This window comes from Artemia franciscana, chromosome 7, assembly GCF_032884065.1.
Source record: "Artemia franciscana chromosome 7, ASM3288406v1, whole genome shotgun sequence".
In the NCBI taxonomy this organism is placed as follows: domain Eukaryota; kingdom Metazoa; phylum Arthropoda; class Branchiopoda; order Anostraca; family Artemiidae; genus Artemia; species Artemia franciscana.
In genome coordinates this window covers 26,492,697-26,511,861 of record NC_088869.1, presented here as the reverse complement: position 1 = coordinate 26,511,861, position 19,165 = coordinate 26,492,697, and the positions used below count along the sequence as shown (strand labels likewise).

The 19,165-nt window shown below is 34.8% G+C and overlaps 1 protein-coding gene across 1 annotated transcript in view; it reads left to right on the top strand.

Moving 5' to 3' along the window:
- Positions 1–17,828, top strand: part of LOC136029078 (DNA replication licensing factor mcm5-A-like) — a 34,559-nt gene extending 16,731 nt beyond the window's left edge. Inside the window, exons 3-5 of the mRNA XM_065707127.1 lie at positions 4,815–4,970; positions 10,006–10,146; positions 14,797–17,828. Of these exons, the coding sequence (XP_065563199.1) occupies positions 10,018–10,146; positions 14,797–15,063 (396 nt within the window). The 5' untranslated portion in view covers positions 4,815–4,970; positions 10,006–10,017 and the 3' untranslated portion in view covers positions 15,064–17,828. The remainder of the gene's footprint in view (positions 1–4,814; positions 4,971–10,005; positions 10,147–14,796) is intronic.
- The last annotated feature ends 1,337 nt before the right edge of the window (positions 17,829–19,165 follow it).

Here is a 19,165-nt window from a genome sequence, read left to right as displayed (position 1 = left end):
AAAAACAAAAAAACATGAATGTGAACTATGCCAAAAAAGCCAAAAGCGGAGAGAACCCAAACTCTTAGAGAACCGAACATTTGTGAGAGCCCAAATATGATTCACGTTGCAAGTGAGCTTAGGAATAATAAAATTTTGAAGCATTTTTGGAAAGTATTATTGTTCAAACATGTTATTCGATTATTCATTATTACTTATAGAAATAAAACGTAAAATTATTGATATAAAATGGTTTTCTTTGATCATACAGGTTGCAAAATTTAAGTGATTTAAAAATCTGGTTGTTGTTTATAAGTCCAGTTCTATGACGAAATTTCAGCTGCCTTTGTGTGTTGAATTATCCGCTTGTCCATAGCAATCTATTAGTTGATGTTATTCGATAAAGATTAAACAGCTAAAAAAGGAAATTTTTATGTGAATTTGCAGTTTTAGCTGATATTAAAATATCGTGTCTGATCCCTGCACGCGGGATTAGAATTAGCTTCATTGGCCATTCCTTCATCAAATATTTAATAGATGGTAATTCCCTGGCTTGGACTTCTATAATTTTAAACCAGTATGTTTAATATTTGAGCTGAAACTTTTCTAATACAAAAAATTAAATTATCTTGAAATTTTGGGAGGAGTAATGTTTGGATCTAACCCCCTTAAAGATTATCTTATTTCTTAGTAGAAGAAGCACACCTCATAATAGTATGTGTATAAAAAATAGAAGACGACTCAAAAAAAGAAATGTCTTAGTTGGGTGGAACAGATTAATAATTATATATTAGGTGCATGTTTATTTTAAATATCAATATTATTATCAAATATTATCTTATTAAATATAAATATAATATATTTTATATTAATATATTATACTAGCTGTTGGGGTGGCGCTTCGCGCCACCCCAACACCTAGTTGGAGGGGGCGCTTCGCCCCCCCCCCCAAGCCCCCCCCGCGCGCGTAAGTCGTTACGCGCCATTGTAGTTGTGTCCCTGTGTCCCACCTGTGAATATAGATTAGATATATATATATATATATATATATATATATATATATATATATATATATATATATATATATATATATATATATATATATATACTACGTAAAACTTGCGAATATACAACATTCTTGGCTGTCCCATTGTCTGTGCGTATAAATAGATTGTCAGGTTTACCGACTCTTGAACATGCAACATATAATTGTCCATGGGAAAAACAATCTGTATTCAGATCTATACCTCATTATTCTAATGATTGCCCTTGAGCTTTGCTGATGGTGATTGCTAATCGAACATTCCCTGTGTCCCCGTCGTCATTTATATATCCCCCTGTGCCCCCCGGCGTCCCCGTTGTTGTTGTTTCCCTGTGTCCCGGTCATCATTTGTGTCCCGGTGTCCCAGTCTGTAATTTCTCTTTGAGTGTCGCGGTCGTCATTTATATTCCCTGTGTCCCGGTGTCCCGGTCGTCATTTGTGTCCCGGTGCTTTGTTGACGGTGATTGCTAATCGAACATTCCTTGTGTCCCGGTCGCTTTCTCTTTGAGTGTCCCGGTCGTCATTCATATTCCCTATGTCTCAGTGTCCCGGTCGTCATTTGTGTCCCGATGTCCCGGTCTGTAATTTCGTCAGTCGACAAATATGACGTCAGTCGACACACAAACATGACGTCACTCGACGCACAGACAACTTATTTTTATATATATAGATAACTAGCTGTAGGGGTGGCGCTTCGCGCCACCCCAATCCCCCCCGTGCGCGTAAGTCGTTACGCGCCATATTAGTTACGCGCCATTGTAGTTGTGTCCCTGTGTCCCACCTGTGAATATAGATTGATATATATATATGTTTTTAACTACGTAAAACTTGCGAATATACAACATTCTTGGCTGTCCCATTGTCTGTGCATATAAATAGATTGTCAGGTTTACCGACCCTTGAACATGCAACATATAATTGTCCATGGGAAAAACAATCTGTATTCAGATCTATACCTCATTATTCTAATCATTGCCCTTGAGCTTTGTTGATGGTGATTGCTAATCGAACATTCCCTGTGTCCCCGTCGTCATTTATACATCCCCCTGTGCCCCCCAGCGTCCCCGTTGTTGTTGTTTCCCTGTGTCCCGGTCGTCATTTGTGTCCCGGTGTCCCAGTCTGTAATTTCTCTTTGAGTGTCGCGGTCGTCATTTATATTCCCGGTGTCCCGGTCGTCATTTGTGTTCCGGTGTCCCGGTCTGTAATTTCTCTTTGAGTGTCCTGGTCGTCATTTATATTCCCTGTGTCCCGGTCGTCATTTTTGTCCCGGTGCTTTGTTGATGGTGATTGCTAATCGAACATTCCTTGTGTCCCGGTCACTTTCTCTTTGAGTGTCCCGGTCGTCATTTATATTCCCTATGTCCCGGTCGTCATTTGTGTCCCGATGTCCCGGTCTGTAATTTCGTCAGTCAACGAATATGACGTCAGTCAACACACAAACATGGCGTCACTCGACACACACACACACACAGACAACTTATTTATATAAATATATAGATATATATATATACATATATATATATATATCAACACCTAGTTGGTGGGGGTGCTTCGCCCCCCCCCCCCCCCCCAAGCCGCCCCGCGCGCGTAAGTCGTTACGCGCCATATTAGTTACGCGCCATTGTAGTTGTGTCCCTATGTCCCACCTGTGAATATAGATATATATATATATATATATATATATATATATATATATATATATATATATATATATATATATATATGTTTTTAACTACGTAAAAATTGCGGATATACAACATTCTTTGCTGTCCCATTGTCTGTGCATATAAATAGATTGTCAGGTTTACCGACTCTTGAACATGCAACATATAATGGTCCATGGGAAAACAATCCGTATTCAGATCTATACCTCATGATTCTAATGATTGCCCTTGAGCTTTGTTGATGGTGATTGCTAATCGACCATTCCCTGAGTCGCCATCGTCATTTATATATCCCCCTGTGCACCCCGGCGTCCCCTTTGTAGTTATGTCCCTGTGTCCCGGTCGTCATTTATATTCCCTGTGTCCCGGTCGTCATTTGTGTCCCGGTGTTCCAGTCTGTGATTTCTCTTTGAGTGTCCCGGGGGTCATTTATATTCCTTGTTTCCCGGTGTCCCGGTCGTCATTTATATCCCCCTGTGCCCCCCGGCGTCCCCATTGTAGTTGTGTCCCTGTGTCCCGGTCGTCATTTATATTCCCTGTGTCCCGGTCGTCATTTGTATCCCGGTGTCCCGGTCTGTATATACATTCGTTTTTTAGTTTTGTTTTTCTCCTTTATTTTTTTCCTTTTTTCTTTTTTTTCTTTTTTAGTTTATTTAGATTTTTAGATTTTTTAGTTTTTTTATTAGTTTTTAGTTTTTTTGTAGTTTTTACCATTTTTTTAGTTTTTTAGTTTTTTTTTTTTACTTATGTCCTGGTCGTCATTTATACTCCCTGTGTCCCGGTCGTCATTTTTGTCTCGGTGCTTTGTTGATTGCTAATTTATATTATATTTATATTTATATTTTTTATATTTATTAATATTTTTTTAGTTTTCTTTTTCTCTTATTTTTCAGTTTTTTCCTTTTTTTTAGTTTTTTCTTTTTTAGTTTTTAGTTTTTTTTTGTTTTTTACCTTTTTTTAGTTTTTTTAGTTTTTTAGCTTTTTTAGTTTTTTTATTAGTTTTTAGTTTTTTTTTAGTTTTTGCCTTTTTTTAGTTTTTTCAGTTTTTTTAGTTTTTAGTTTTTTACCTTTTTTTAGTTTTTTTTAGTTTTTTTAGCTTTTTTAGTTTTTTTTCTTTTTAGTTTTTTTTGTAGTTTTTACCTTTTTTAGTTTTTTGTCTTCTTTTGCATTAGTGTGAAATAATTCAGACGTCATATGCGGACAAACACGACGTCACTCGACAGACAGACAGACAGACATAACCCACAAACAACTTATTTTTATGTATATTTATTCATATTTTTTTAGTTTTCTTTTTCTCTTTTATTTTTCAGTTTTTTCCTTTTTTTTAGTTTTTTTCTTTTTTAGTTTTTAGTTTTTTTTAGTTTTTTTACCTTTTTTTAGTTTTTTTTAGTTTTTTTAGTTTTTTAGCTTTTTTAGTTTTTTTATTAGTTTTTATTTTTTTTGTAGTTTTTGCCTTTTTTTTTATTTATTTCAGTTTTTTTTTAGTTATTAGATTTTTACCTTTTTTTAGTTTTTTTTAGTTTTTTAGCTTTTTTAGTTTTTTTTTCTTTTTAGTTTTTTTTTGTAGTTTTTACCTTTTTTAGTTTTTTTCTTCTTTTGTATTAGTGTGAAATAATTCAGACGTCATATGCGAACAAACATGACGTCACCTGATCCACAGATCCACACACAGACAACTTATTTTTATATATATAGATATATATATGTTAAATATAAAATATTAATATTAAATATTATTTTAAATATTAAGTGCTTTAATTCTTAAAGCACTAATTTTCCAAGTCCTAATTATTTTTCATTTGTCTTTAGGATTCAAAGAGCAAAAGTATTTGTTAAATTAAGGAAAAATAAGAAGAATTGATCGTCTTTGGTCTCAGTAATGGGAAATGGGCTGTTACTTATTTTCTCCCTGTGTGTCATTGTTCTTAAGAGAATGATATGAAGATGATTCAAAATTGACACGTTAATGAGTACAGGGAGTGATGAATAGAACGGTATATTCATCATAGTCTTCCTTTTCTGTGATGATTACACTAGGACGCATTACTAATCTATTCTTGTTATATTTCTCTTTGATTTTCCCAGCCGTACCATTTTATTAATACTGATTCAAAGTTTATGATTAGGGAACAAGTGGGACGGCCGCCATGTTCTCTGGATCCTTATTATATTGTTCCTGATAAATGCAAATGTGTTGATATCCAAGTTTTGAAACTGCAAGAGGCGCCTGATGATATTCCACAAGGAGAAATGCCGAGACATTTACAACTTTACTGTGACAGGCAAGTTATTACTTATTTTTGTTTTCGTTCAACACTCAGCTTACTACAAGAATACTCCATGACAAAGAAAGAATCAACTTATTTGATAGTGAATCTTTCAAGGCTGAAAAGCTCTAATGGAGATTACTTACCATACATTACGACCTACTATTATCTACTATTACTATTATCTCATTATAGCCTTAGAAAGGGGGATAAAACCACACTTTTTGTACATTCTATTGCTTGAGATCTGGTCAGTCAGTCGGGTACCCAAAACAACCCGTAGGCAGTTTAATACTATATAGTGAATATGGTATTCCGAATCCGTGATATGGAGTGCATCATATTGTCTTAGAGTTTTACCAGCTATAATCTCTTAAAGTACGAAGGGCACCCGTGGCAAATCTTTCGGAGGAGGAGGTGGGGTGGGGGAGTAAAATTGCAATACTTTTTTATGAGAAAGAGGAGGGCAAAGATTTGAGAAAGCTAGTTTTATCAGAGGTGCTGTATCATTTTAAATATAAAAAATTGTCTCTTTCTTTAGCCTCCTGGTTTGCCCCGTTTCCATTAAGCACCCATAAAGAAGTACTGTTACAAACGGGTAGTTTACATGGTTTGTCTATCTCTCACCGTTTCGTTTGGGTTGGTATATGCAAATGGTTTTACCCTTTTTATATATATATTTTTTTTCAATGATAGAGAAGTTTGTAAAGATCTGGATGTAAATAACAGCGAGTAGATGTCTCGGGGATTTTACTAGAGCTTTTGTTACTCCTTTCAACTCTGTTCTCCGTAATATTTTGCATAAATGTGCCTCGGCAGTTGAATTTCTCGCATCTTCAGCTTATAGAATGCAAATCTGTTTATTGGTATTACTATTTTTGCTGTCTTAACTTTGCAAAAAAAAGGTTATACAAAAAAGGGAGGAACCTTAAATTAGTGTGACAAATACTTGAAAACTGTGATCAATCCTTTTATTTCAAAACCTTTAATCAATCAAATTATACGTTAGGGTAAAGAAGCAGAATCAGAGGAATTATCGAAAGGGTAAAGTTATAAATACCTTCTTGTTCTTGTTGAGACTAGCTTGGAAGACAAGGTTGATGTGGGTACTATGACATGTTATACAATATGGTCTTATTTTATACTACATTCTGAAGACGTTATTGTGCTGTGGAAACACATAACGGTTTCACACAGCCTGCTCGTATTTTTTATGACTTTAATGGGTTTTTTGCACTCTTAGCAAACAGACAAGCAACATTCCAATGATATACTGTTTTGTCTTTTTTCAAAGTACTGTTTTACTTTTCATATTTCGAAAGAATGAACTTTTATAATAAATTGTACGCATCTCTTAGGGGGGCACACCCTAAGGCCTTACCCTCCCTGTAAGTTTGAAGTAAATAAAAACAGTTTCTAGGTTGAACTGATTCGTCACCGGCAAGGATTTTCTGCCATTTGAGCCTGATGATAAATTCCTCATTGCAAAATGAAATTATTCAGAGCTTTTGTGTTAATTTTAAGATCCAGAAAGCTTGATTATCATCCTGCCAGTGTTTGGACAGTGCTCTTCGTTACCTTTGTGAGACCGGTACTCAAAATGTAGGTCCGTCCTATGATTTTCATTGCTGGTGCTGTCATTCCTCCACCAAAACAACGTATCTTTCCATCTTTCCGCTACTTTCGGTGCAAATTTGTTGTAGCTTCAAACCACCAGATGCTGGTACAATAAGTAATACTCCTTCTCCTGGTTATACCCATCCCATCTATTTGCAACTTCTCGAGATTCTGGCCAAGAAGTGGAAGCTCAGATTGAAAAACTGTATGGAATTCATTGGAGAGTCAACTTTGTCAACTTGCTTTGTAATGTCGACAAGATAAGGTCATTGGTTGTAGTTGAGTCGTCAAACGTGGTTTCTCTGAAATAATGAGTAGGAGCAACCCTGTGCTCAATAAGCCTCTTTATGCAGGCCTGAAGGGACAACTGACTCGTCTGTCCTGGTGGAAGAATTGGGAGTGCTTTGCATCCAAAGAACTTCTGAAATTTGGCAGGCTTATCTCGCCTGGAAGCACTCCTGGAAAAGTGTACATAGGTATTTCGTGCCAAGTCTTCTAGTGTCTTGGGAAGCGACGAGCATGCTTAGGACGAACATAAGTGAATAAGATGGCACGAGCATTTCACATTCAAGATATGAGGCACCATGGCTTTCATTAGCGTTGAAGCAGATTTATTGGCTCCAAACATGACGTTAGTAGTATCTGCACAAAACCTAACTATATTTTGCCTGTGAACCGAGCTTTTTTCAATGACTTGTTTGATGCAGTTAGTCAGACCCTCAGCTGATCCATCACTACATTTAACCATGTCAAATACTTCAACATGAAGTTTTAGATCTTTCTCACTAAAAAATATTACAATGATGAATTTTTCAATCTTTTGTTTGAAAAAATCTAACTTCCACTGAAAATCCTTACTTTACCCCAGATTTCCCTGAAAATCCTTACTTTACCCCAGATTTTCCTTTGTCCCTATATTCAAAATAAATATCCCTAAAAGAAGTGATTTCTCCTTAAAATAGGGTAATATCCCTAAAAGTGGAAGCCCTGTCCAATTCCTGGTATTTATGGTTTGCTGTTTCGAAATGACATCTTCAGCTAAGCTTTCTTTATGTCTGATATCATTCTTTTGCAGTTTTAAACTGTTTAAAATTCTGTAATAGCCCTTCTCGAAGCGTCTTTACTGGTCTCGGCTCTATTATGCATCCTTGAGGTCTTAGCCTAACATCTAGAACCCACCATCAAGTCCCCATTAATTTGTAACTTTAACTATTTTCACTGTCTATATTCATAATTGACAGGTTTTACTGATGAATCATTGAAATCAAAACAAGGTCTAACTCATAAACAAAATTTTAATTTTGAAGAAAACGAAGAAATTAAATGCTTGATTACGAAATAAATTGAAACTTTTAACTCAATATTGTCAACTTGTTTCTTCTTTAATGGATTGTGCTTCACATGAGGCTGACAATAAAAAAAAAAAAGAATAAAAGTTGTTTACTTTTCTTTTGTCTAAAATCAGGTCAGGTTTTGTTTCATTGCTTTAGCTATCTACCGGATTCAGCTGCTTCTGAAAATATTTCTTAGAGTCTGAAAGTGTTGACGGTAACTGTTCATAAGATTGTAAAGAGTCTTCAACCTTCTGGTTTACTAGACTACACCAGAAGAAAATAACGTATATTTACCCATACTCATTACTCAACGGTAGTTTAACAGCGAATTCAACGTAATTACTATCTAAAACGAAAATCAGTACTATCTTCCCTATTAGCTTGAAAATTACTTCTTAAGCTGAACTGGAAACATTCAAGGGCTATAGACTTGACACCGGTGAAAGAAATTAGAGACCTGAACCAAGAAATTGTCATGATCATTTTAAACTCTTAGCTGGTAAAATAACTATTTTCTTATCAGTGCCACTAACTGAGCTCTGTCTGATTGAACTTTCTGCTCCTGCAAACAACAGCTAACTTTGTGGGCAATGAATATTTTGTCAAGTGGCAGTTTCATGTAGATGGGTTTTTGCTTTGAAGATTCATCTGTGGTAATACAAAAGGGATGTGCAACATCTTTCTTTCTTTCTTTTTATATTTTTATTTTTTTGCCAATTAATATTTACTGTACACCCCTCAAACTCAACTTGCTGCATCAGTAGACCTAATCCATTTACCTTTATCCTATCATTTTAATCTCAAGGTGACTAAAAGTTTTTTTCCTAAATTTCCTGTATCTGCTTTTCACATGCACAAGTAGTGGGAAATTGGAACTTTCGATATTGCAATGGTTTTTGCTGTTTCTTCAAAGTCAAGTCTTCGTTCTACAAAACGCCGGGCGTTATATAACTGGCAAAAAATCCAAGACATTTTCTACTTCTCTATAAAATTACGCTGTGAAACAACTTCTTTTGAATTATTAACGTCGGATTGACAAGCCATAGCATAAGAATGACATGTGCTCCCATGTGAATCATGATGTGAGTTGGCTGGAATCCCAATTTGAGCTGTTCAAATATTGTCCTAATTATAACGACCTAAGATGGAATGGACTTAATATATTCATGTTTTTCGGTTGTTTGAAGGGTAATTGTCAGCAAATTTTAAAGTCTTTCATACCCTAGGAAACGGAGAAGGGGATCTCGTTCATTTAACTCTGTTCTCCATAATTATTTCCCTTGATAATTTTTTGTTGTGTTTTTTATGGCTCATGAATTTAAAAGTTTGGCGGACCAAAGTTCATTCATTCCAAAAGATTTATTACCTAATAATCTTGGTTTTTTCTTTATCCGTTTATGTCTCTTATTTCGTTTGCTGGGATTTTTTAACGGAGGGAACAAATTCCCTAGGGGCTTCTAAAGCGTGAGGTCGACAGCTGGGGGAAGAATACTTTGGGCTTGTGGGCGTTTTTTTCTCTTCTTAAGTATCTTTTTAAGATACCATTGCCTCTGTTTTGCCTTTTATGTTAAATTCATGCTAACGAAGTAGTATACCATTCGAGCCCTTTCCAGCTTCGGTTAACAATAAAATTTTGAGAAAAATAAGAAGAAAGAAAGAAGGAGAAAAAGAACTTGGTCATAAGGCAAAAAATGTGGGGAATAATTCAATCCCTAACTTTGTGCCTGTACCTGTAACTTTGTACCTTTGTGTTTTGTTTTGATTATTTCATGCAGTTCAGATGACGGCCACATCAATTCTTAGTTCGTAGATTTGCCTTTTTACGTTGTTTTTATTTATTATTTTTTTTTTATGGTTGTTTTGAATAAACCCCGTATATATGTGAGTGTAAGTAAGCACGAAAAAAAAAAAAAAAATCAAATTTGATGTTAGTATACTTTTAGTTCATTTGAAATATTCTGGTACATGGCACAAGTCCCGCCACAAAGGCTGCTGTGGCATCTGTTTGGGACAGAAATTCTTGTGTTTCTTCGTTGTAAATAAGGTTAATTCTTACCAGTTTTATTTTTACTATTTCGTATTTCTGTATTTACTTTCAGAGAAATTTTGTGATGGAAGGAGGGGCCATGGTTTTAGCCGATGGAGGTGTTGTCTGCATCGATGAATTTGATAAAATGAGAGAAGACGACCGTGTTGCTATTCACGAAGCTATGGAACAGCAAACTATCTCTATTGCGAAAGTGAGTTCTCTCTTTTTAGAACGTTTCTTTTATCGGTCAATTGCACGACCACTTCTAAAGGAAGCATTATACAATTTTGAAGACTATCTTAAAACATTCTATAGGCTACTTACTTATATCATTCCTAAAGGTTGCTTTGCTTCACTGCATCTCCCTCCTGTACCCTCTTAATGGAAAAATATCTACGGTTGCCCAAATTGCATAGAATCATTGTATTTTCAGTAGCGCCACTCTTTTCTTCTCGCCACTTGTTTACCGTTTGTCATTAAATTAAATAAGAAAAGAAGAGTCGCGCTATCGAAAATCCATTGGAGGTGGTTAAGTGCTGCAAACTGGTCTTTGGGGATAATATCAGTCAATAATTTAGAATGTTGTAAAGTAGTTTTCTGAATTAGTCTTTCCTCTAGAGGTGGTCATACACCAGATCGGTACCTTAGTTTCTTATTTTTCTTGATATAATCAACAAAACAACGACATAAATAGTATCACAAGACGAATAAGAGCGTAAAGTTTTACGAATAAGAGCTACCGTAAGTAAGTAGGCTACCCACTTCAATTTTTACAAACGGCTTGAATGTTACATGTTCTGCGTTCTATTGGAAACAATATATATGTTGACCTGTGTTGAAAGAAAGTGTTATCATAATCGAGTTTACAGGAACTAACTTATGAAAGTAGATTGGTTGTTTAAAATTTTCATTTGTGATAATTTAGAAAATAATGGATTCCTCCCGGCAAAATAGCCAAAAAAGGGAAAAAAAATCTTCTGAAAGGATATAACCTTGCACCCGTAAGCTCCTGGGCCTAGGGAACATTCATATACACACACAGAAAAAAAATATATCAGGTTGGGGACAAGGACCCACAAAAGTGGCTTCAGAAAATATTGTTTCCTTCCTATTTTTTTTAGCTGATGAATGAAAGTTTATTGTATTGTTTTTTGAATGAAATTACCTACCTACCTACCTACCTAAAGTCCTTGAGTCAAGAGTATCTCAATTAGACAAAAAAATACCTCTAACACCCACCTTCCCCTTAAGAAAAATGTCTTGTCTCCTTGGCCCAGAAAACGATTCTTGAAAATTACCAACCAATCGCAAACAGTTTTGGACCATTTTGGGGATCGCTGCCCCACCTAAAAGAAGATTTTTGTTCTTTTTTTTCCTCATTTTTGGAGGAACCAAATTTACTGTTCTTCCTGTGTGCTTTTGTTTCACCGTGGCCCAAGGACTTAATAATATAAGTTTCAAAATGATCGTGAAACAAATTTGACCCGTTTAGAGCCCTCTAGTTCCGGGGGTTCCGTGTCTCCAAACTAAAATTATGTTTGTACACTATGGTCCCTTGGCCCAGGGAGATGCAGTTATACGTTTTCTTCTTATTCAGGAAGAAAATGTTTATTGGATCTTTATCGGCGCTTTATCGGGCCCCATTATTGCGCCAGCTAATTTTTTCTTCTTCTTATTCGAATTCTCCTAACCGAAGGACTTCGGGATATAAGTTTCGAGCCAATCTAATGTGAAATTTTCTGGCCCTTTTTTGGGGGCCTTAACACTCACTTTGTCCAAATAAAATATGTCTTCCTCTTGGAATAATTCCGGGGCTGTTGTCCAATCGTTTTTAACCCTTCAAAAGTGAGCTAGAACTTTCAATTTCCAGTCGAAGGAGTTCCTCCAAAGTTTCTACGGTCACCCCACCTATACGAAAAAGTTGAAAGCGAAAATATTCCATCAGATTGAACTAATTAGTATTGATAGTCTGGCATCTGATGTCTATTCAAATTAAAATTGCGATTTTTGATTTGTCTCGTATTAACGCCTATAAATCACAACTTTATATCATTTCTTTTATTTTGGGGTGTTTTTGTTCATGTTCCTTGGTATTGGGCAATCATACAAGGGCAAGTCCCCATTCAAGCTCATGTCAGATGTTGTATGAATGAATAAGCATTTTGTTCTTTTTTTATTCTTTTCCTGCTTTTAATGTAATTTCTTTTATCTTGGGGTGTCTTTTTTTCCTGTTCCTTGGTATTGGGACAGGAACGCCTATAATCGCATAGGTGCTCGCATAAAGGCGCATATTAACGCCTGTAAATCACAACATTATATCATTTCTTTTATCTTGGGGTGTTACCTTATCAAGCTCAACCTACTTTATCAACCTTATCAAGCTCATGTCAGATGTAGTATGAATGAATAAGCATTTTGTTCTTTTTTTAAATTCTTTTCCCGCTTTTAAAACAAGTATTTAGTAGTATTTTTACGTTTTACTTTCTATAATATAAACTTTTTTTCGTCACGTGACTAGAAAAGCCTTCTACAGTGACTGTTGAAATTATTATAATTATTCGTTTGAATTATAAAATGAAGCACATCTTAAAATAGATTGCTGTATTTTAAGCTGTTTACTACCGCTTTTTTTGTTGCAAAAACAGAAGTTATTCGTTTAATGATACTGACCTATCCTACAAATATTCACGTTTAGTATTAAAGTATCAAACACTTCGTGGTAACGAACTGTAGTAAGGAGCGACCCGGCTCAATAGTAACCGAAACTCTGAAAAACATAATTTTGATACGAATAGTTTCATCAAAAGAATTGTATTTTAACGCTGATTTTAAATATGTAAGTTTGATCAAGTTTAGTCTTACCCATCAAAAGTTACGAACCTGAGAAAATTTGCCATATTTTAGAAAATAAGGAGAAATACCCCCTAAAAGTCATAGAATCTTAGCGAAAATCCCACTATCAGATTCAGCGTATCAGAGAACCCTACAGTAGAAGTTTCAAGCTCATATCTACAAAAATATGGAGTTTTGTATTTTTTGCCAAAAGATAGATCACGGATGCGTGTTCGTTTGTTTGTTTGTTTTTTTCCCAGGGGTCGTCGTATCGACCGTGTGGTCCTAGAATTTTGCGAGAGGGCTCATTCTAACGGAAATTAAAAGTTTTAGTGTCCTTTTTAAGTGACCAAAAAATCGCAGGGCACCTAGGCCCCCTCCCACGCATATTTTTTCACCAAAGTCATTGGATCAAAATTTTGAGATAGCCATTCTCTTCAGCTTAATCGAAAGCCTAATAACTATGTCTTTGGGGACGACTTCATCCCCCACTGTCCCTGGGGGAGGGGCTGCAAGTTACAAATTTTGACCATTGTTTACATACAGTAATTATTATTATGAAGTGTACAGACATTTTCAGGGGGACTTTTTTGTGTTGGGGGGGGGGGGGGGTCGGGGAGGGGGTTACATGGGAGGATTTTTCCATGGAGAAATTTATCATGAGCGAAGAGAATTTCCATGAAGGATATATATATATATATATATATATATATATATATATATATATATATATATATATATATATATATATATATATATATATATATGTGTGTATGAGTGTATATTTTTATCGCATGGTTTTTCAAGAGGTATCGAATTTCAGACGTGTTTTTGGGCGCTAGTCGTATTTTTAGGGAATTAGGTATATTTGTGTATGTTTATCTTTTTTTTCATTCTTTTGCTGAATCTTTATTCCTGTCCTAAAGACTGATTTAACCTCTTATCCATATAATTATAATGCCATGTTTAAAAATCTCTGTTTTTGTTACTAATTAAACAGAACTTTCTTTTAAAAACTTCTTAAATAATGCAAGAAAGGTTTTATATGCGTGATGAATGAATCATTTTTTTGTGTGCTCTGTTTTCTTAAGATGGTGGATTGCATGTTTGAAATCATGCATTTTTTCTGCGTTTGTCATTAGGAATGGTACAAAGGCGGCTCTGTCGAAAAACCTTTGATTTTAGAACGATAAGCGCGGGAAATACATTTAAGAGTTGATTTATTCCTCGAGTATTTGTTAATAGTTTCTATATGGTGATTTTAGAAATTTTTTCAACTTTATAGATTGTTTGCCAGCCTTATATTATATTCTTTTTCTAAAGAATAATAAAAAACGAAGAATATCTGGTAAATCCGATCATATTAATAAAAAAAAGTCGAGTATAATTTTCTTAGAGTATGATACCGACTGAAAAGCCTTTCATATTTAAACTATGATTATAATTTTCTATCATAAGCCAGAAGATTGATTTAACGGTTAATTAACAAAAATATGTGTCCCCTATATAAAGATTCTGCTGCCTTTTTTTCCTCCATGAACGTCGTAGTTTCGCCAGTTAAACCCTATTTGCGAAATTTCCGTGTTGATAGGAAGTCGGGAAAAAATCAGTTATTAACTGGGGATCAAAACTCTAAAATTGCGGATTTTTTTAATTAATGTAAATTTTGCCGGTATTTCAAGCTAAAGTTACATTTAAGTCATATATTTTCTAAAAGCTATGATATACATATCTCTTAGTTCAGATGTAGAAAATGTGATGTGAGCAAGTTAAATTTTGAGGCAAGTCCCATTGGAGAGTAGGCCTACACTTGTTAATTATGCTCCTTTTCTAGATTTGGCTGTATATTTTTTTAATAGTGTAGTGACATCAGATTTGAGCTAGTATCCTCAAAGTGCTTATACGATTTTGTGAATTAAAATATAATCTCTCCTTGTCTCTCTCTCTCTTTCTCTCTCTTCCTTTTATTCTGTTACGATCTTCTAACCTTCGTAATTTATCACTATTTACTTCTTATTCTTTTTCAAAGGCTGGAATAACAACAACACTGAACTCTCGCTGTTCGGTTTTAGCTGCAGCTAACTCAGTTTTTGGACGTTGGGATGACATGAAAGGCGAAGAGAATATTGACTTCATGCCCACCATCCTCTCTCGGTTCGACATGATTTTCATTGTCAAAGATGAACATGACGAGAAACGTGATACAGCAAGCCCCCTTTCTATCAATTTAATTCGACTTCCTTTGATAGATCTCCTGATGTTAAGTTTTCTTAAAGTATTTTGCCATCGTCGCTGATTTATGCTTCGTTTGTCGAAAAACGTTAGCTTGTTCAGAAGATAGAGAGAGGGAGAGAGAGAGAAAGAGAGGGAGAGAGTTTGAGGGTGGAGGCACAATCTGTCGTAGAAAAAAGTGTGCATACCTTACGCCTCGAAGGATCGTGCGCGTTTTTGCTGTACGGACATTAGGATCTGTCGAAATTAAAAAAAAAGTACTTAAAAGAGAGCGATGTACTTTCAAGACCTTGCTGTTTAGCGTGACTGGATATCTGTTAGTCACGATTATGAACAACGTGCAATAAAATCCGGAAAATATAAAAAAATAGACCAATATAACCCAAGTCAAGGTTAATTTTACCCCTTTGATTGCCGTTGTTACTGTCTCCCATTTATGCTACACCTCTCGGTGCATGCGTGTCCCTTCACAATGCCGAACTAGAGTCGTGCCTGTTGGAGGTTCTCCCTGGGGAACACACGCAGGTTGACTACGGGTTGACTTACTTGAAAATTTTCCTCTCATGCATGTCACTCCACAATGCTGAACTAGAGTCAACCCTCTCATGCTAATTCACAATTCATTCTAAAAATATAGACAACCATAAATCACATTTTAGTTACAACCTTGAAACTAAATTTTTCAGTGTTGTTTTTTGTTTTATTTTTTGTGGGTTGCACCAATCAACATTGCTCAAAAACTAAATTTGGAAAACCAATAAACTATAAATTTTTTTAACTATTAACAAACAAAAAATGAAAGTGCGACATTCTTAATTTGCCCGGCTCTCCTAGGCTCTATAACTTATCTAGTTTAACCGCATTTTTTTGGAATTTGTTGAGCCCATTTTCCATAGTAGTTTGACACTTTAGTGTATAGTAGTTATAATGTTCAAAAATTCTTTTGCCTCTTTGCGTTCTTACGGCCGCAGATTCGTATATTTCTCTTTGTATTAATCAAAATGGGACCATTGATGGTCAACGTATGATTTACTTCAAGAGAAAACTGATAATAGAAAGCTCAAGCTCTTGTCTGGGGAAAAAAACTAGCGCCATACCCGGAAAATCACAAACAGTCAATTTTTGGCTAATAGGCACATTAGGCATATATGTATGCATTTGCATTGTAGCAAGCCTGTGCTCTGTTAAGTGCTTCACTCTCCTTTGGTCTTGGGGATTCCTTAACTTTTCGAAGAGTATTGGCTTCTCCCAAACCTTGCCAAAATTTAACGTTGGTAAATACGCACACGTTAACACAAAATGCATATATCTAATTCTCGTTAACATTAATTTTTATGGGAGATCTTGGAGTTATTTCCTTTTTGGAAATCCTGAGAATCCCCCACAAATTCAAGGGCTGGCTGTCGAAATACTGCTTCTCAATTCTAACCTAACCCTAACAGTTCTATAATCTAAAAAAAAAATGCTTACAATTAAAATATCTACTCGCTTTCCGAAAATTTGGATTGACTGTAAAGAAACACAGACCTTTTATTAAAAAGCAAATTTTAATTATTTAAAATTATATCCAACTTTTCTAAAATTATTCTCTCAGCTTGTTTTAAGTTTTCTGATTGTACTGGGTAATCCGTACTGCCAATGGCGCTAGTTGTGAACTCCTATTAAACCTATTTTAAAAGAATAGATTTCTCTCTCTCAACCGTTTTCTATATTCTCTCTTCCGTCTATCCCTAGAGCTAAATTATTTTGAAATATTCAATAATACACCCTGTGTTCCCTTGCAGTCCCACAGGCCGTGAATTTATGTATTTGCTCCTTAACTTTTTTCGAGATGGCAAATATTACCACGTTTTTGTTGTTGTTGTATTTTTTTTTATAGTGTTCTTTTCTGGTTTCAGTTATCAGACATTCATTGTTGTTAGCCTTTGCGTTTGTCTATTTATCACATTTATTGTTTGTATCGAATTGTTGTGTTTTATTGTTTTTTGTTTTTTTGTATTGGGTGACAAGTAATGCAATTATGGCATTTGTAATAGTGAAAACCATTCAGAAATGAAACCGTATCTTATCTATCCTTTTTTTATGAATTTATTCAAACAAGTATAGAAAGTACTATATTAATGAAAAAATTTAAAACAGCAGTGCTAAAGCTTTGCTGCTGTGCATTGCAGACATAAAATAGAAAGAGAGACTAGAAGCTTTTATATTGCACAAGTCAAATTAAAGTTCACAATCCTTGAGGACATCCATAAAACAACTCCAAGACTATATTCAACCCGAATTTTTGCTTTCTATATTCTCTGAGGGGAAGAAAGATGGTGCCATCCAAGAACTAGTATAGGATTCATGATCCTAATAAAGTAGAGTAGTTTTGTTGCTAATTTCCTTTCATCTGCTTCCACTTTTTGTACATTAATGTCAAACAGTTTGTTGCTAGTTCTATAGAGAAGAAAGTGTTAGTGGAAAGAATGAGTTTTGCTGGTTTTATAGTCCAGTTTGTTTCTCTAGATACAAAAAATTGAATGTGGGTTTTGTTAGATTTAGACGGACGTTGGGTGGACTTCTTTAAAGGATTGGCAATGTGCCAAAAGGATTGGAATTTGTTTCCCTTGTAGCAATATTGCATGGTGAAGTATTCTTAGATGTAGGAAGGACTGGCGTTCAGTTTTACTGCTTTCTTCCTGTTCACACTGGAATTGTACTCTGACAGCTGCTAATAAAAGAGGATATGGCAATTTTGTCATGTCAGAATGCTTCACAGTATTTGTAATTTTTGCGTCCTTGTCTGCACAACAGACATCAACATTAACAATGCCTTGCTCTTATTTTTTTGAGATGTAGTTAAGCTTATTTATGTGCAGTAGAATTACCAAAAGACTTGTTTTTCCGAGGATTTATTTTATCGAAGATTTAATTCTGTGGTTAACAAGATTGTCTGTCCTCGTTGATTATTGTTAGTCAAACAGTGTCATTCCTGATCACTTATTGAGGATTCTAAATTTTAAAATGATTGAACTAATAGATTATTTACAATTTTTAAAGATTAGACCACTAAGGATAGATTGGAATGGAACACACTGCTTCAATATAAATCGTTTTCAGTCAAACGTAAATGACGCTATAGCCTTTAGAGGCTTTAGGGGGTAGTAGGCCTTCTCCTGTTTGTTGTAATTTCTGTTCGTTTTTAGTCGGAATTTTTTATTTTGATTTCTTTCATCATCATCTTTATCATTTATTTATACCAATTATACCACAAACAAAACAACTAGTGAAAAAAACCGGGTCCCCAGAAGCATTCTTTAAAAATTTATAAAACTGCAAATTGAAACACAAGCGAAAATCACTCAATAAATTAAAATAACATATTAACTATCAACTGGAAAATTGCAGAATTGGCAAAAATTGGATCGAAAAGTGAAATAAACACACAAAAAGGAGAAACAACAGGAAAAGAGATAAAGGGGAAAATAAACAACCTTTCTTCGGGAGGGCATATTCTAGCACTTTTGTCTTAGAGTTTATTTATCCATCTATAGCAGTATCTGTTACCATATCTTTGATGTGATTGTTCATTTTAATTTCTCTGTAGGATAGATTGGGTTTTTTAAGGTTGTGAATTGTGATTTTATCTTTTGCAAGTGCCTTTTTCACCTTATACTTCGTAATCTTCACTGTCTAACGCATTTTAGGGCTCAGGTACCTGCTCAGGATGGGTTATACCGAACTTAGGTATTAAAAAAGTCTGCCTTAAGAAATGCTTATTTTAATTTGTTTTGAAATAAACCCAAAGAGCTAGGGTCAGAAGCTAAAACATTTCATCCATTTTTAATCTGGTAAAATGGAAATTGTAAAGAAGGAAATAATATCATTTCCCTGATTGTAGGTAAAAATAACTTCTCACATAGAAAACTAAGTTGTGTAGTCATAAATTATGTTGGAATCGCAAGAGTATGGTAAAGTAAGATTTGGGACTGTGGGGGAGTCAGAGTTCGTATTGGGAAACGGTTTCCTCACCATGTAACTAATAATATCACATACTTACTCGAACAGTTTCCTGATTCAATCAGTTTAAAAAATTCAGTTAAATTTTTTTGTCTTTACTCTTCTTATTTTTTGTATAACCTGGCAAAAATACTTATCTTATTGTCTAGATCATTGAATAGCTA